Below are 18,573 nucleotides of genomic sequence, written 5' to 3'. Positions count from 1 at the left end.
ATACATACATAATACGAAATTGCAGAGACTTCCAAGTGCATAAAGAGGACAATAAAGTTATATTTTCGTTAAATTTTAAAAGATTTATTTGATTATCAATTTGATGCATAACGTATAAATTTGCAATATTAATTGAACTTAAACGTATATTTTTCTATCTTGAACTTAAAAGTATCATTGGTTTTGTGTTTTATCATTTTTAATTTTTCGAAGAATTTAAAATCGTTTCATTTGAAATAATATATTATTCCCCCGTTTTGTTCCCCATGGAGGATTTGAGGACAGTGAAAGAATTGCAAAAGACTATTTAATAACCAAGGTTAAAATTTACTGCCAGATAAGTTTATTTTAGTCCACCTACTTTTATATATAAGAAACATAGCATAAGAAACATATATAAGAAACATACGTATTTGCAATGAAATTTTAAAATGAGCCCATTCATCATTTTATGATCAACACGGTAAATTTTAGAAATGTATTTCCACATTATCATCATAGGAAATTGCCGTAGGTAACAAAAATATTGTATATATTTCAAAATATATCGTCTATTTTTTCAAATTTTCAAATATAGTACAAATTTTCATTTATGTCAATAATATAACAGATAGTAGTATATTAGACACTCACATTAGTAGTATATTATAATCATATATATCTCATATATATTAAAGATATATTATAAATATATATAATTTGAGTAAATTTGTCTTTTAAAAATGGACCTCAATTTTTTTTAAATGTTATATTTGAAAAAACTAAACTATTAAATGTGGTTGCTATACTAATTTTACTCAATGTTTTTGTCATATCCTATCATTTTCAATTTTTTTTTTATTTTGGTCCTTATTCTTTTGTAACATCATTTCATTTTTCATCTTGATAATAATTTTAGTATGATATTTACTGATGGCGATGGTGTATAAAGTTTGTGTTAAAATTTTTACGGGACCAAAATTATCATTTTTAAACAAAACAGAGACCCAACCGAAGAGTTGAACAAAAATACACCAATCAACCGAAGAATTAACAGCAAGGAACCAAAATAATATGCATTTTTTTGAAGTTGAATCTAATTATGTTAATTTAAAAAACAAAGTTGAGGATCAAAATGATATTTCAACCAAAAATGAATTTAGAACAGTGAAGAATAGATTGAATGACACAGAAGGCACCGCACAGTACAGTACTCCATTGCTATTCAAAGGACCAGAGTTTCGAACTGTAACGGCGGCGAAACGGGTGAGATCAAACGCCGCGCCGGTGAGCCGCATTCTGGTTCAACCAAAAAATCCGGACTGCATCCAACGTGCGAATCTTGAAGTTCCGAAACCCTCAAATTCAGTATTCGGAAGCGAAAACGAATGCCCTAGCAGCAGGTAAAACGCTCACGCCGCCTTCTTTTTCCGACGTTCTTTCCTCCGATCGTCGGCATCTTCATCGGAACTACTAGACTCGTCGTCGCCGTCGTCGTCGTCTTGATCAGATGGCGGTGAAGGATCGAGCCGAGCAGCATCCTTGGCCCACTGAATCAACTTCTCGACCTCATCCTCTTCATCCTCGCTATCAACGTCGTTAGGCATCGACGACGGAGGCGGAGGAGTCGAGGAAGGCAAAGACGCCTTCAGAGCAGCGAATCTAGTAGCGAGATCGTCACCGAGAATCGACTGAGATTCGCCATCGACAGGAAGATTTTCAATCGCCGGTGGCTTCGACGGCAAATCCGATCGAGAAGGCCGTGGATTGCGTGGAGCGGCGGCGGCGGCGGAGGAAGGACGCGATCTGAGGGCTTGGAAACGGCGATCGAGATCGGAATCGAGATAGTTTGGGGATACGCGAGACATGTGGGAATCGAGAGTCAATTTGAGCATGAGATCGTCCTGAGCAGCTTGCAGCAATTGCTCCACTTGTTCGTCGTCGTTGCCGCTTCCCCCAGCCTTCTTTCTGAAATCCATTTTTCTTCTGGTTCTACTTTCGCTGCTTCTTCTCCTTCTCTCAATTTTCATCAATTTCCAGCCATTGATGTTTAATTCTTATTTAACTGTTTTTTCTCTGAAATTTCATAGGACGTGAAGTTACCGTTATACCCTCACATTGTTTCCTTTTTCTTTTTTCTTTTAATTAATTCTCCATTTTTTCTTTCTTTCTATAATTTAACGTTTGCATTAGGTTGTGTTGGATTAATAATTTTTTTCCCAACTAATCGGATTATTATAACCCTGACCTTTTTTTGGTCTTGATATTTAAATTTATTTATGATTTATGTTTTAATTAGTTGAATTATGCTCAAATTTGGACATGTACAAGTTCATAAAGACTTTCAATGTTTGATCATTTTCTTCGTTCTTGTCGTTCCGACATGTTATCTTCTACGAATATGAGTTCCTCTACTCTTCTTTATTTTAGTTGGCGCCTATTGGACTGAAATCTTATAGATCTTCAATGCTCTCGTAATGAGTTTGGAAATTGGAATGATTTTTTAGACAACAACACTTATTGAATTACTTTTTTTTAGTTCAATAGATGTGAGATGAAATATTAAACATTCCAATCTCAATGAAGGGAATAGTCATCTTTACCATATTTTTACGGAACGAAAATTTGAACCTTCAATCTCAAGATAAATAGTAAGCATATTTTATCACTAATGTTGCCAAATAAAGTTTAACGATTTGAAACAATATGGTTAATTTTTTTAGCACAATAGGGTTTAATTTTAATACCCTACAAATTTTAGGAAATATAAAATAGATGTAAATGGAAACCTAATAATGTTTAACAAAGTAACATTTAACTAAATTTGGAAAATCTAATGACAGAAATTAAGGCATAATCATCGTAACAACTCTAGTTCAAAATTTTGTTGTTGAATATCCTTGCGCCACTCTTACCTATCGAACAAAGAAAAAGTTCGTGCAATTTTATGAAGATTAGAATAACTCGATTCATACACTATTTATTAGTAAAATAAGATGCTGGTAACCTTTCTTAAAACACGCCAACGTCAACATAGCCCAATTGATGAAAGTTGAGGTTGAAATAAATAAAAAGAAAGAAATGGAAAAATTGGATTTAATTATTAAAAAAAAGAAGAAAAAGTGTTAAGCTCCAATTCGACATGTCGTTTGAAAGAAGAATACTTCAATCTCTTGGAGCCGCCCGCCCTTTCTTGTTTCGCTTTTATAGTGCAAAGAAACCCAAGAATTACTCTACTGTAATCCCAACTTCGACTGGAGACTACAATACAGAGAGCGACAGAAGCCGGAAAATGTATTCCAACTCCGGCCACGTTAACGGCTACCACCAGCAACCCGGCGGCTCTTCCTCCGATAAGCGGCCGGGAACCGTCCAGAAAGGTCGGCCCCGCCGGGGAAGAGGCAGCAGGTCCTCGAATGGTGGCGGAGTGAGGGTTTCCGAAGAGAAACAGCCGAAGCAAGTGGAGGGGCTTCCTTGTACCGACTTTGACATGGCTTACTTCCATTCTTACTCTCACGTTGGTATTCATGAAGAAATGATCAAGGTCTGTTTCGGTTGTTTTCGGTTTTATTTGGGAGAATTACTGATGCATTTTGCAAGATGATGTCAAATTACTGCATTGATTTGTTCTGTAACTTTTTGGATTTCGTTATCGAAACAGTATTGTGGGTGCTGAAACTTTGGGGATGATCGGGTTTTCTCGACTGAGTTCGTGTGAAAGAAGTTTGAGCATGAACATTAGCAGAGAGGGTGTTATGTATGAGTTGTTTCGAGGCCTTTTTTGGAATGATGTTATTAGTGAAAATAGGAATGGATCCTGTACATTCCTTCTCCCTAAGAAGTATCACGAGTCTATCATCGCAATTAAAGACTTTAGGCTGTTTATAGACTGTTTTTATATATGTTAGTGTTCAGGCTAACTCATGCCCACCCCAACGCATCTCACCATATTTGGTTTCAGGCAGGTGGCTATCATGAGTTTGAACCAATAATCTCAAAATCCCTTTAATTTTGCCCTGGACTATTTGGCCCATTTTCCAATTTGACTCTTATATATGCTTGGAATTTTCCTCATTTGTCTTGTAAAGGAATACCAAATGGAACTCGGGCAGCATGTAGAATATCTTTTCGAGACAACGTCATTGGTTTTAGTACCTTGAAGAAAGACGGACTAATGTAAGACCTAACAGTTTTTGGTGATCTCTTTCATATATGCACACAAAGATCTTGAGACTTGGTATTCTCCTTAGAGTAAGAGCACCAACTAAGGAGCTGATGGTGAAGGAACTGGGTTGAATAAGCTTCCAAAGCCTAGTGTTTTGGTTTAGAGAAAGAACAGTGTTATCAAGTTATGCTAAAAGGGAGGGCCACTGCTCTATTTCTCTGTCCTAAACGGTTTCGTTAATAAACAGGTTAAAGAATTCAAGTTGGAGTTCACGGGATTTTCATAGTAGAATATGGCTCAACACTCTGAAGTGCCCAGAAAAATCCTTACCCTATCTACATTAGTCTTTTGACTGTATTTAAGAGTAATTTTGTTTAAATGTTTGAGTTGTTTTATGAATCATGAATATATATTAATATTTATAAAAAAAAAAGAAAGAATTACATCAAGTTAAACATCCAAGTGTGTAGATTTAGAAATTTTATGGCCATTACTTCCTTTATATTGATAGATATTATGAAATCTCTTTTTCAGGATAGCGTACGGACTGAAACTTATAGGGCAGCAATCATGCAGCATCAGAGTTCTATTGCTGGCAAAGTAATATTTCTTTTCTGGTTATAAAATCTGTTTCTTTGTCACACATTTAATGAAATAGTTTCTTATCATAGTTTTCTGTTTCTTTCCCTAATAAAAGAATTAGAAATTTTCATCCATAATTGAAAGGTTACATGTGGATAAAGAAAAGACATCTTTCTTTAGAGAAGACACAATCCACTAGAAATTTCAAATAATATGTTTTATGGCATTTATCCACAATATCTTCGCTTTACTTCTAGATTTCATTCCACGAAGTAGCTGATTGACCTCTTATCTCTGATGCCCAAGAAACACCAAAAACTCTGAAAATATATTCCAACACTTGCCACGTAATGGATGTTTACTAAATTGAATACAGGTTGTAATGGATGTTGGCTGTGGCACTGGAATTCTCTCCATATTTTGTGCTCAAGCTGGTGCAAGGCGGGTGAGCTATGCTGTGTCTAAATGTGTATTTTTTTTTCAAATATTTTAATGGAATATAATTTAAAGTAATACCTGGACTACCTTTCCTAATGGTGGACCTGAGGTAGTTGCATTTTTTAATATTGGTTGAATTTATCTAGATATCTCTCTCTAGAGTTCTAGACATCTCTCTTTTAACTCTAATTCCCTCAAATTCAGTTACCAACAGTCCACTTCATTGTTTCTTTTCCATTAAAGACTACTTAGTTATTAGAAAATGAAAAGTTTACGTGGAATATGAGGGAGTTCCCGTTCCTGTCAAAGCTTGTTATGTTTTTAGTTTCTGAACTTTGGGCAGAGAAGTATAAAGAACCAAAAGTATAAAAAAGGTGCAAATGGTGTTAGATCATCTTCCTTTTTGTCAGAATTTAGTAATTTTTTATGGGGCCATCCTCCTTTTTGGCTTGTGAATGGTTGGATGCAAGAATCAAAGTTTGTAAAGTTGGTTGAAGGCTGGTGGGCAAGATCAGTGTTTGGCGGTTAGTGGTTGTGTTAGGTAGGATTTAGGCTAATGCAGAAACTAAAAGGTTTAAAGGTGTTTATAAAATATTTGAGTACTAAAAAGAAGGAATGCGCTTTTAAAAGTAAGGCAAAATTTATAAAAGGAGTAGAATTGATTGTGATCAAGCAGAGGAAGAAAGATCTTTACTAGCTTGTGAAAGGGAGAAGAAAGTGAAGATTAAGTAGGAATTTCAAGAATGGTGCTTAAAGAAGAAATAAGGTTTTTTTTTTTTTTGGTTAAAAAAGAAGAAATATGGGTTTCACATGTGACTAAGCTATATTTGATCCATCCATCGATTCTTCTTCAGCTTTTATATCTCCTTTCCCCTAAAAGGTATTTACAGCCAAGAGCTCTCTTCTATTGAAATTTTTTGAAACTAGACTTTGTTAAACTTTTTCAAGATTTATTTAAGATTGGTCAATTGATATCGAGTTTGAAAAAGCATTTTATATGTTTGATGAAAGAGGAGAAAGCTTAAATGGTGAAGGTGAAAGACTTTTGGCTATATTCCTAGTAACATGTATGCATCTACATACTAATTACAACGAATCTCACAAAAACGTCTAACAGTGGTACTTCTTTCTGCAAGTTCTAAATGTCAACATACTTTTCTTAAAGGAAGACAAATATTGGACCTGGTATTAATTGGATCTCGTATCCGAAAACTGGCAGTTCGCCCTGTCAATCCTCCTGGGCCCAAATAACTCAATTTTCTCCCAATTCAGTAGGTAGAAAGTATAGAGAGAAGAGGGAAAGATGATGGGCTATTGTAATTACTTTTGGTTGGTAATGTGTATGGGTAATGTGTATGATATGGTTGAAAGTTTGCATAGTTGATATAAATTTTCTATTTTCTACAACGGAGAACAAAGAAGAACTTTATTAGCAGCATAGTTTGGAATTTTATTTTACAATGAAAAGTTAGAGGGAAGTCAAGATCACATTTCTTTTTTTTCCATTTTAGCTGCATATGTTGGAACTTCATTTAGCAGCCTTAGTGTTGGAGTCTTGGGGGAATTCCCCTTCTATTTCTGTGGGTCTCTGTTGGTCTTTGAGAGGTAGGTGAGGGAGGTTGCTGGTTAATTTTTTGCTAGGGGATGTCTGTTTCATGCAGGGGAGGAAAGACCTTCATTCTTGGGCCTCGAACCCCTTTTTGAGTTTCACCTGTAGTTCCTCTTTTATCTTTGAAATTCGAAATGTTCCGTAGCTCTCCCTTAACACCTCATTGCTCTCCTTCTGCAAGGAAAAATTCTGAAGAAGATAAAGTTCTTCACTTGGTAGGTTTAGCAGAGAAAAGTTAATACCATGACGTATTCAGAGATATTCTTCTTTGTTGTTAGGCCGCCCTCACTGGTGTGTCCTCTACAAAAATGTTTCTAAGGACATTAATCATATACTGTGGAGTTGTCAGTTTGCCCAACATATTTGGAATTGGTTCCTGGAGGTTTTTGGGGTTTCTTGGGCTGGTAATAGGGATTGCAAGGCGATGTTGGAGGTGATGTTGTTCCCTCCTTTTTGGGTCATATGATGTTGTTCCCTCCTTTTTGGGACATAGGGATCCTGTTATGACGGACTTGTTTTTTTGCCATTTTGTGGATTATGTGTATTGAGAGGAATAACATAATTTTTAGGGGAGTTGAGGAGGTCTTGAGGGAAAATTTGGGAGTTGGTTAGATTTAATACCTCTTTTTGGATTTTGGTTTCTAAGGCTTTTTGTAGTTACTAGTTAGGTGTCATTCTTTTGGATTGATGTCTGTTCTTATAGATGGATCTGCTTTTGTTGGGCTTGTTTTTTTGCATGTCCCACATATAGTCTTTCGTTTATTCTTAATTAAAGCTAGGTTTCTCGTTTAAAAAAAAAATCTTGATTTGTTAATTGGATCTGGTGTAACAACTATTATTTCACAACAGTCTTTAATGCTTATTGTATCTCTCTTTGTTTTCAGGTTTATGCAGTTGATGCAAGTGACATAGCAGTGCAGGTACTATTCTAGTATGATATTAATATTTCAATTATTATTATGGTTGTAAATAGTATGCTTCTGTTTGGGCTCTAACACCAAAGAGTTTCCAGCTACCACTGTCTTCATTTTTGCTTCCTGAAAAGTCTTTTTGTAATATCCCTCACCTAAGTTAATTTTATTCACAATTATCCCTTATTACATGTATATATATTATATTTTCCATTTCTACTAGTAGATATTATCCAAAGGAAACAACAGAGTTACAGAAGTGTTGTAGCATTGGAAGTTCTTTGGGGATAATAGAACGATAGGGTTTATGCTATGATTTTTTGATCTTGAGAAGTCGTAATTGATAATTCAGTGACTGGAATATTGGAACCCTCCACTGCTTATAAATGAAATAGTTGATGGTGTGGACTATCAATATTTTGTTTCTTGTAATTTTTTTTTTGGGGGATAGGAAACAAATTTCATTGATATCATGAAATATACAAAAAAAACCCTATCCAATGAAGTTACAAAAACTTCTCCATTATGGCGTGGCCTAGTGGTCAATAAGATTAAGGGCTAATGTAAATAGCAAAGAGTTTAGAGGGAATGAGTTCAAACGATGGTGGCCACTTACCTAGGATTTAATATCCTACAAGTTACCTAGGCAACCAAATATAGTAGGGTGAGGTGGTTGCCTTGTGAGATTAGTCAAGGTGCTCGTAAGCTGGCCCTGACACTTACGAATATAAAAAAAAAATTACAAAAAACTTCTCCAATTGGATATGAGAGAATTCAAATTGTAACTATTGAAAGGATTTACATTTTTGCACCAAGATAAAGCCAAAAAAATAATAGTCTATCAATCGTTGGAACTAATGTTCAGTATCCTTGAAAATTCTGGAGTTCCTTTCTTTCGATATGATCCAAATATAAGACCGTTGATGTTCATCCAAAGAGTAGCCTTCTCTTGTAACTTTTTTTAATGGAATAGGATGGCTACTGTGCATAAGATTTAATTTTTAATCGAAGTTTTGAAAGAATAGATAATTTTAAGGAGTTGGTATGAGAAACTTATACATATTTGTTTTTATAAGTAATGGATGAAATGAATTGAAAAAATTCAACAATTACTCCTCAACAGAGGTTTCCTTCTGTTGGGGTGTCTTTTTGTAATCTCCTTTCAGGTTTATGTAAATTTCATTTTTATCAATGATCTTTTTTGTTTCAATTGTATAAAGAAAATTATTTTCCACTTCTGGGGGCTTTTTTCTTCTGTCATGTTTAGAAAGATGTAGCTTGTGACTTTTCATATATTACTGAAAAGTTTGTGTTTCTTGTAATAAAATTGTATAAAGAAAATATATCTGTTAAGACTTTTAATTTTGCATGGGTCTCCCCACTCTGGTTGCCTAAGAACGACCGTTATCATTTGATCAATGTTTCAAAACTTTTTTGTGTCAACTTTTCTTTATCCTTTTTGTGTGCGTGCGTTTTGATGTTAACTATACAAGGTAGGAGGTTTTTGGTATAAATGAGTGGAATATGAGTTAACCATCCGTTTCAGAGTCTTGTTATTTTGAGTATGTCATGAAGAACTGAACCCTATTGAGCAGTACATACCATCATGTTTGATGTTGCTTTTGCATATTCTTTAACCTTTTCCGTGTTACATGCATTTCTTTTTGTTTTAACTCTCCACATAGATTTCGTGGCCTATCTACTTTGTTCTTACAAATTCTTCTTTTGATCTATTATAAATGAGAATCCTTTTGCATGTAAAACACAGTTTCATTCTTACGATGCATATTTCAGTATCTGATCCATGTTTAATTGTCATATTATTTTTTTTTTTATAGTATGTAATTTTATTGAAGATCCTAGTTAGACATCTATGAATCATGCCAGAAGCAGAATTTGATATTACGTCTGAGTTGATTTTGTTTTCTTTACAGGCCTCAGATGTTGTTAAGGCTAATAATCTGTCGGATACAATCGTTGTATTGCATAGTAGAGTTGAGGTGAGCTCTTTAAGTTGCAAATGTCTCTTTGCTCCTATTAGGTTGCTTTGAGTCTTCACTAATCTAAAATTGACCTGTTTAAAATGTTCTATTATTTGAAAAAGAAAATAATGATTGGAGTCCTGTCTTGTAATGATTGACTTCTTGCTTCAGGCCATTGTTTTGCACTTTTATTTTTTAAATTGGTTAAGAAAAGGTTTCTATTTTAATATTTTTTGAAAATGTGGGAATATCAGGAGGGCAATCTTCGACTAATGGTGAAAATAATCTCTCTGTTTGTGTTTCAAAAAATTAAATGGTGAAAATAATCTCTCATTAAATTTATAATTAGAGATTTAGATTGAATGATAAAGAAGTACAATTACTTGTATTTGGTTACTAATTTTTTAAAAAATTTACTCGGTTCACTTATTTTCTACTTCTTCTGTTGTGTTAGTATCAGGTTATTATCATGGGGAACGGACATGGGATTGAAATTCTGAAAAAAAAATTAATTTGTAATTTCGTTGACTTTCTAGAGGTTTTTCCTGTTGTATATTTCGTTTGATGAATGAAAATTGAAATGATTTAATTTTTTGAAATGATTGATGGTTATGATACTACTATTAATAAATGATAATGGAAAAGTTACTCGTCAAGTTTACTGGATTATTGAATATCTCCTTTTCCCCTCCTAGCTATTTATCTTTCATTCTTTCTTTTCTTCCCCTTCTTCCCCATCATGATACGAGAGTGATATTTCTTACCAGATCTGACAATTACATTCTTAACTTTTTCCTCCTAAAACCATGCAGGATGTTCAAATTGATGAGGGTGTGGATGTTATAATTTCTGAGTGGATGGGATATATGCTTTTATATGAGGTGATTATGTCCATCAACTTGTAAAGCTTGAACCTGTTATAATTACCTTACCTTAATGCTTTTTACAAAAGATATATTTTTACTTTATACTCTTTATTGAGTAGTGGGGTGACTGGCTATTGCAGAGCATGCTTGGAAGTATAATTTATGCCAGAGATCGGTGGTTGAAACCTGGAGGCCTTATACTACCATCAAATGCAACAGTATCTTGCCTTTCTTATATTATCTTCACTTTTGATCTGTGTAACTGTGTAATACTGGTGGCAAATTTTTGTCCCTTTATGCTTGTTACTTTCATCGACTTGGACGATGAGATGTGTCAACTCTCTATCAGCATATATATTACCTATTTTTCTGTAGAATCTCTGAGTGGTTCAGGTATATTTTTAATGTGAAATGGAACTTTCATCAAGAAAGATACAAGCAGTGAAAAGAACAGCAAGAACTATCAAAGTTGGAAAAAACTTGAAATGATCAGCATACCCTGTACAAAATGAAAAGATTTACGGAAAGATTTCTCCTTGCATGTATAACCTCCACATCCTAAGAAATAAATAAGACAAAAAAAAGAAAAGGATAGTGCTAAAACCTCGAGTAGTTGGATACTTGGAATCAAAGCTTGTTTTGTACTCTGTGTGCACGTCTGTGCTTCTGCCTGTGCATGTGCTTGTGTTTTGTTTTGTTTTGTTTTTTAAACTCGAGTACATCAAAGATTTTTAACTTCCCTACCTTTATGGTGCTGATTTTATCTGTCTTGCCCACAGTTGTACATGGCACCTGTCACTCACACCGATAGATACAGTGCGAGCATTGATTTCTGGCGCAGTGTATATGGAATTGATAGTAAGTACATGTTGAAGCTACAAGTTTCATATCCTCTTGTTATTTAAATGTGTTCGTTTTGAACTCTTGTATTTAGTTATAAGTTACGACATAGGTTTTGTTTTCTGTTGTCTCAGATGTTTATCTAGAGGTTATTATTATTATTATTTTTTTTTTTATATAGATGACTTGTTTATCTAGAGTTATTTATACTTGGTTGAATATTTAGGTACTGTAATTGGATCTGTTAAATTAGTGAGAAGACTTTCTTCTCTAAACCTACAGCTTCATGGTAATGGTAAAATAATTAGATCTTGTGCCATACACTATCTAATCTTATGAAAAGTTATCCCCTTCCTCCTTATAAATATAAATATATATTATTCCCTACAGCAAATTTCAATTGACTTGCACGGGCATTAACGCTGATTGCGACAATTAGGCTTTTGCCACATAAGTCTGACTTGATGGACATATATAAACTTGGTTCCATGGCATGTTCCAGTAGTAAGAACTGGTCTGCTTCTAGCACAGCACGAAATAAGAACATTATAACATGGAAAAAGTATAACATACTTCACTTACTATTGGAATTATTATGTCAGATATCCTTGACTATAGTAAGCAATATGTATCATAGAGTCGGATCTGTTAAGCATGAGGAGATCCCGTTTTCTCCATACACCAGTAGTGAGCAGTACATCGCCATTTTTTTCTATGATGTGATATATGCATTTTCAAATCATACAGATTTCCACTTTAGATGCAAGCTTAACGAAGTAGTCCCCAGAGTTTTTGTTGCTTTTTTAAGCAGAAAAGGATAGGTCTTGTAGTTTTAAAAAGTCTAGATCCATGGTAGAGGAAGAAACATATATAGATGATAGATCCTTTGAGTATAATTGTATCCTTTTCTTAAGTTTCACTTTTCTTCTGTATTGTTTTTCCCCTCTAGCTTCTTGTGCTTATCTATTATTATTTAAATAATAATCCTTACAGATCTTGTAAATTTATAAATTATACATTTTTCTTTGGCATATAGTTTATACTAATGGAGGAAGTTGTTCCTGTTCATTTGTTGCTTCCCATTGTGTTCTTATCGATAACTATCATTCTAGTTGCTCATAATATATAAATTAAACTCTCTCACTTTCTCTCTCTGGTGCTGGGGGGAGGGTGTATATGCAGTGTCAGCAATGTTGCCATTAGCAAAACAGTGCGCTTTTGAAGAGCCATCCATTGAGACAATATCAGGAGAGAATGTTTTGACATGGCCAGAAGTGGTGAGGATTTTAAGTTTCGTTGTTTTTTTAGGTTTGATCATATAAATCGTGAACCAGAATTCATATCACTAAAAATGGCAATTAGGTTCACAAAACAACTTGGAATTATATAAACATGGAATGAATACTACCAAAAGAAGTGTTTCCAGCAACCTTCACCCTTTTATACTTTTCTAGTTAATGATACTCTTGGAGATAGTAGTGATTTCTATGAAAATATTGCCTTTTAAGTGTCAATAAAAACAAAATGAACCCTCTTGTAGTGCATTAGTGAACCTGGTTGAATAAGCTGTTAGCTGATTAGCTTCTTGCCGAAACTTTAGTGGAGCCTTCACTTAGGGAGTCACTTAGTTGTCATGAAAAGTTTTCTTGTAAATATCTCCCATGCTAACTTGGCTGGCAGGTGTATAATTTATTATTATCTTCAATGAGAAACCAAGCTTTCATTGAGAGTAAATGAAAGAATATACAAAAGGCATAAAAAAAGGCCCACGAAAGGGGATCTTTCTATAAGAACAAACCTCAATCCAAAAGAATGACACCTAACTTGTAATTACAAAAAGCCAATAGACATGGAAACTCTTGTAATTACAAAAAGCCAATAGACATGGAAACTCAAAGAGAGGTATTAAATCTAATCGGCTCTCAACCTACCCCAAGACCTCGCAACTCCCCTAAAAATTGTTATTTTCCTTTCAATCCAAACCACCTGCAAAATGGCAAAAGAAAGGAGCCTGCCATAATAGGAGCCCCACAAAATTATAATCAAATTTTTTAAAGAGAAAAAAAAACACAAGCATTACAAGGGAGCTTACGAGGCATCAATCGACCAATGGCTCCATAGGGATTTAGGAAAGATGGATTTTTTGGTCCTTTCTAGGGACGTGTGTGTTTGTACCAGCTTGCGCATACTTCAATTATTCTCACCGGATAACCTACATTTAGTTGCCAAGGTAACTCGTGAGATATTAAATTTTAGGTAGGTAGTTACTATGGTTTAATCCCTCTAAGCTCTTTTACTATTTACATAGATTTTTATTGACCACTACACCAACCCATGATGGTTAAAAGATGACCTCTTTTTTTTGTGGGGGGGGGGGGGGGGGGGGGACTCTTCATTAAGAAGGATAACAAAAAAAAGAATAGAGAACAACCTTGGACAAGACGTTCCTCTCCCCAAAGAACACTACACGAGAAAATCTCTCAAATCCTGAATGATCTGATAGAGGCTGTAATTACAAAAGAATTTCTTGTTTCTACGACACCAATAAGATGCCGTAACATGAATACTATTACAAAAAGAATCAACAGAATTAGCCTTATCCTTGAAAGAACGGAGGTTCCTTTCCATAAGTCCAACCAATGATGGAAAAGAGAGTGGAGCAACTCGACCAAAAACTTTATTTGAGAAATTTAGTTGAAGAATATTTGGTTTTGAAAGAAATACTTCATTTGATTAGTTACTTGAAAGGACATGGAGAAATAGAGTAGCGATTAAAATCATCTGTTCACCTTTACAGGTCAAGCATGTTGACTGCTACACAGTTTCAATTGGCGAGCTTGAGACTGTCACAAAAAGCTACAGGTTCAAGTCAATGATGCGAGGTAAAGCTCTCTCACCATTGTTGCCACTTGACTTGTGTATTTATATACATTCATGCTTGGACTTCTGTAGCCTGTTCATTTGGTTGCATATCTTATCGGGACATGGTAGAGAATTCTTATAGCCTTCTAGGTTGTGTTGTTTACATATAATGTAGAGTTTGGACCTCATGGGCGTTGCATTAATTAGAAAGACCAAACGAGTATATTTTAGTCATGGTTCATTATTAGTTCGTTCATTTTCACAGAGTGAAGTAATTTTTTTTCATGTCACAGATCCATTTTTCATACTGTTTATTGGTAGTTTTTCCCGTGGTATATTATTCTTCAATTTTCATTTTGTACTGGTGCGATTAAAAACTCTTTTTAATTTCCAGCTCCGTTGCATGGTTTTGCTTTCTGGTTTGATGTGGAGTTTTATGGGCCTGCTACTGCCATCCAAGGTCAAATACCATCGAATCCTGATGATAATCAAGTTAATGATGGCAGCCAGAGAAAGAAACGTGCAAATCCAAATGAAGCACTTGTACTGTCCACTGCACCTGAGGACCCTCCAACCCATTGGCAGCAGGTCCTTTACATGTTAATATTTTAAATATTTTTGAAATCTTTCTCTGCATGACTGAAGGTTTTAATTTCTTCTATTTATCATTTATTTTTTTGTGTAGTAAACAAGATATATTAAAGTAAAGATAATATTTACAAAAAAGAGAATGGACGAAGAATCTTTTAACTACGCAGAGATATAAAATTAAAAAATACAACCTTTTCATCTAGTGTACGTAGATACAAGAGTAAGTCCAAGATCTAAAAATTGAACACCTTTTATCAGCAATCGGATAGGACTCTAACTCAAACTACTTTCCAATATATTTGTATTTTAAAATGCTTATTCCTTTCCAACCGAGTAATGGAAAATCTACAAGGACTAGAAGATTTATATCTATCTCAGTATAGAACAACTTACCAATTTCCCTAACTTAGGAGAAACAAGCTTAATTTAAAAGATCATAAATTGTCAATGGAATATAAATTTTGAAATTGGCCACTGCTTCCTCATTGATATCTTCTTGATTTTTCAAGGCTAGCAATTTTAGGACATTTAATACGTTGCATGAGTTCTTCCGATTGAAGTCATTATAGAATCCTTTCTGTCATTTCCTTCAATGCGATTATAATGTTAATTTTTATAGAATCCTTTCCGTAATTTACTTTATTGCAATTACAGTGTTAATTTCTTATAGAATCCCTTCTGTAATTTACTTGGTTCTTTTTGGCTGTTTAATCCTTTTTCCAATTACTTTAGGAATTTTTATCCTTGAACATTTTTCTTCCTTTTCATCTATCAATGAAAAATTTGTTTCTAGTTAAAAAAAAATTTACTTCATTGTTATTAGGGCCTGAATTTCTTATAAGATCCCTGCCGTAACGTGCTTTGTTGTAATTACAGTGTTAATTTCTTATAGAATTCCTTTCGTAATTTTTTTTTTTGCATGTGAGCCCTCAAGGGGCAGCCTAGTTGAGAAGGGTTTGGGATCTCTAACCGGCTTAGAGATCTCAATTACGAACTTTCTGGTGAGCTTAATACTAAAAACTCTTGATATCTCACGGGTCCGGACCTTGGGCAGTCGCAAGTGCTCTTGGACATAGGGGTGCAAAACTCTGACTCCCAATTATCAAAAAGTTATTTATATATATTTTTTTACTTTCTCAAGGTCAAAGGTCCAAACTCACCCCACATTTGTTGTACCTAAAAAAATCATTTGACCAGCAAATGGTTAGTTAACTTTCTGGCGTTGTGTGTTGTTCTTTACAATATTATGGTCTCATAAATTTCTTCTTTTCAATCTTGTTTACTTTTTGCAGACATTAATCTACTTTTATGACCCATTAGAGGTTGAACAAGACCAAATAATTGAAGGCTCAGTTACTTTATCACAAAGCAAAGAAAACCGTCGGTTCATGAATATTCGCCTTGAATATGTGTAAGTTATATGTCATACATTTATTTTAGCAACGTTTTCTCCAGCCACTGCTTTGATATGCATCCATCTCATTTTGGTTTTGATATTTGATCTTGCAGTTCTGGTGGGCGGTCCTTTGTAAAAGAGTCGGTGATGCGATGATATCTATTCTTTGCTTTGTTTCTTGATGTGAAGCCTCAATGAGTCTTCTCAAGGTTGACCTTCCTGAAACGGTAATTTTTCAAGCAACTCTAGGAATTACTGCTCAACTAACATTTTTAGAATTTGAAGTGTCTTGAAGCTGCTGGTCTGGTTGATTACATACCAGAAAACCTTAGAGACAGTTGACTGCTGACCGTGTTTGTTTACGATTGCTTGATTAGCTTTCTTCTTCATATTGTCTCTCCTTGGTGAAAGATGTAGGCTAAGTTAGATACAGGGCTCCATTAAGAATTCTTATTCTTTCTTGTAATGCTACTTTGAGATGACAATTATAGGTCAAGTGATGGATCTGATTCAAATTTTCGATCATGTAAGAGAATGTAGAACTCCCACCATTTATTTTTTAAATGACAAGTTCATATTGTCTCTCTTTTATCTTCTAGCTTGTACTCCCTGCTATTCAAAATATCTCTCAGATCGACAGAGTAGCACACGAGCTTGCTCGTTGCTAGTGTTCGAATTCTATGTGTGAAGCAAAGTTTGTCTTTAGGTGGTGTTAATGGTTCAATTATTGGGAACTCGTGCATGTCTTTGATGCATATACTTTAAATTTTATATCTATGGTTTTAAAGAGCATCATCCAATTCCATGCCATCTTTTTAGTGTATCATTGATTTCATTTTCTTCTTGTAAAAGTAGAAAATGACACAAGATAGGTGGGCAGTTGTTGGTCTGTATTATCAATCTGGGGGACAGCAAGTGGATTTGTGGGATGGAAGTATGCCACACCAGAAATTGCTCTTCCACTTAACACCACAGTTCATAATTTTCTCCAAAAATTTCACTTTTCAGGGACAACTTGAGGGCATGCTTGCCTGTAAAGTCTTTGATTATTTATTCTTGTGATCAGGAAGATGATAAGTTCTGTTTTCTGATCCCATTTTTAGTATGTTTTCTTGTTGGTTAGAATACATTTTGGGAATCCCTATAGTTAAAAATCTTATTGTAACTGAGCCACCTTTCATTTTTGGTTGGTGTAGGTTCTTTTTCCTTTTTTATTTTTTTTTGTTAGTTGGGAGATTCGAATTCACGACGTTCTTAGTTTGAGACAAGTGTCAGTAGGTTATTGTTATATTTTTAAAACATAAACTGTATCGTTACAAACAAAAGTAACAGTATAATAGACGGCTATAGTTTTAGAATAATGTATCTTTTTTGCTCTTGAAATGGGAAAGATGATGGATTTAATATTACTAGCATGTAAGTTTTGAACCACACTACCTTTGACCTTATTGCATTGAAAAAATGTCTTTTATTCTTTTGGGTTCTGTTTATATAATTGCTTGAAAAAAAATTTGCTTTCATAAGTGCTTTTTTTAATAGAAGGTATTTGCGGTGACTTACTTTTGGTTGCTAAAAAATGGGTTTGTTTGTGATGCAAACTTTTCCAAATGCTTTTTATTGAAAAGGCTAATACCATTCATTACAATCATTTTTTTGGTTAAAAAATATTTTTGGTTAATGTGTTTTCGTTAAAGTAATGATTCACTCTCTAAACTTTATTTTGTAAATGATTTAATTCTTACGTTTTAATTTGGTAATAATTTAGTTCTGAATTATAGTATGTGACATGTTTGCCTAAATTTTAGACATTTTTTTCAACAATTTTGTCCCTATGTTTAAACTAGTTTCAGTTTAATAACAATTTAGTCCTACTTTAAGTAAAATTTTAAACTATATTGTATATTAATGATAATTGTTATTATTTTAAAAATAAAAAGATTAAATCAATACCAATTAAGGTCTTGTTTACCTACCCGCAATCGTAATCAATGAATCGTAATGAAAACTTTGATTCCATTTGATGGTGCTTATCAAATTGTAGGAATGTAATCAAATGGTGCGACCCACCTCAAACTTCGTTATAATGAAAAAGTGTAATCCCATTACACTCCTATGTACCACTTTTACAATTTCTCTCTCATCTACGGATTAGATCCATATAATTTTTTAATTAGTTTTTTTTATACTTTGATAATTTCTTCTTCATTTATACTCCAATTTTTATTAGTTGATGTGATTTTATTATATAATATTAATATTAATTAATATCAATAAAATTTTTAAACATAGATTATTACTTTTAAATATTAGAATTATAAAACTTAATAATATGTTTTATTAAAGTTTGGTTGT

General features: G+C 33.9%; 2 protein-coding genes across 5 annotated transcripts; one reads left to right on the top strand and one right to left on the bottom strand.

Moving 5' to 3' along the window:
* Nucleotides 1-1,040: 1,040 nt before the first annotated feature.
* LOC111011897 (uncharacterized) lies at nt 1,041-2,079 on the bottom strand. The gene has a single exon (XM_022285873.2). It carries the CDS (start codon nt 2,007-2,009, stop codon nt 1,392-1,394), a length of 618 nt encoding a protein of 205 aa, XP_022141565.1. The 5' UTR covers nt 2,010-2,079; the 3' UTR covers nt 1,041-1,391.
* A 1,086-nt stretch (nt 2,080-3,165) lies between these two features.
* Nucleotides 3,166-16,812, top strand: PRMT6 (protein arginine methyltransferase 6). 4 transcript variants are annotated; one of them, XM_088122864.1, is made up of 14 exons: nt 3,385-3,523; nt 4,068-4,155; nt 4,679-4,744; nt 5,103-5,171; nt 7,658-7,693; nt 9,619-9,684; nt 10,479-10,547; nt 10,673-10,750; nt 11,312-11,390; nt 12,555-12,649; nt 14,170-14,254; nt 14,629-14,822; nt 16,118-16,236; nt 16,335-16,812. In XM_088122864.1, the coding sequence occupies exons 3-14, from the start codon at nt 4,715-4,717 to the stop codon at nt 16,375-16,377; spliced, it is 963 nt and encodes a 320-aa protein (XP_087978990.1). In that variant the 5' UTR covers nt 3,385-3,523; nt 4,068-4,155; nt 4,679-4,714; the 3' UTR covers nt 16,378-16,812. The 4 variants fall into 4 exon arrangements, 3 of the variants coding, with proteins under 3 accessions (XP_087978989.1, XP_022141585.1, XP_087978990.1); XR_015790294.1 differs by lacking the exon at nt 4,068-4,155 and having other exon boundaries at nt 3,166-3,523; nt 16,146-16,236; XM_022285893.2 differs by lacking the exon at nt 4,068-4,155 and having other exon boundaries at nt 3,171-3,523.
* Nucleotides 16,813-18,573: the final 1,761 nt, after the last annotated feature.

This window comes from Momordica charantia (genome assembly GCF_013281855.1).
Source record: "Momordica charantia cultivar OHB3-1 chromosome 4 unlocalized genomic scaffold, Mcharantia_2.0 BLBB01000004.1, whole genome shotgun sequence".
NCBI classification, from domain to species: Eukaryota; Viridiplantae; Streptophyta; class Magnoliopsida; order Cucurbitales; family Cucurbitaceae; genus Momordica; species Momordica charantia.
This window is presented reverse-complemented; position numbering and strand designations above follow the sequence as displayed.

Excerpts from the sequence above, each read along its gene's own strand:
- LOC111011897 (XM_022285873.2), bottom strand. The coding sequence starts at position 2,009 with ATGAAAATTGAGAGAAGGAGAAGAAGCAGCGAAAGTAGAACCAGAAGA.
- PRMT6 (XM_022285893.2), top strand. The coding sequence starts at position 3,272 with ATGTATTCCAACTCCGGCCACGTTAACGGCTACCACCAGCAACCCGGC. Across the intron at positions 9,685-10,478 it reads TATTGCATAGTAGAGTTGAG|GATGTTCAAATTGATGAGGG; the intron begins GTGAGCTCTTTA and ends AAAACCATGCAG. Across the intron at positions 14,255-14,628 it reads GTTCAAGTCAATGATGCGAG|CTCCGTTGCATGGTTTTGCT; the intron begins GTAAAGCTCTCT and ends TTTAATTTCCAG.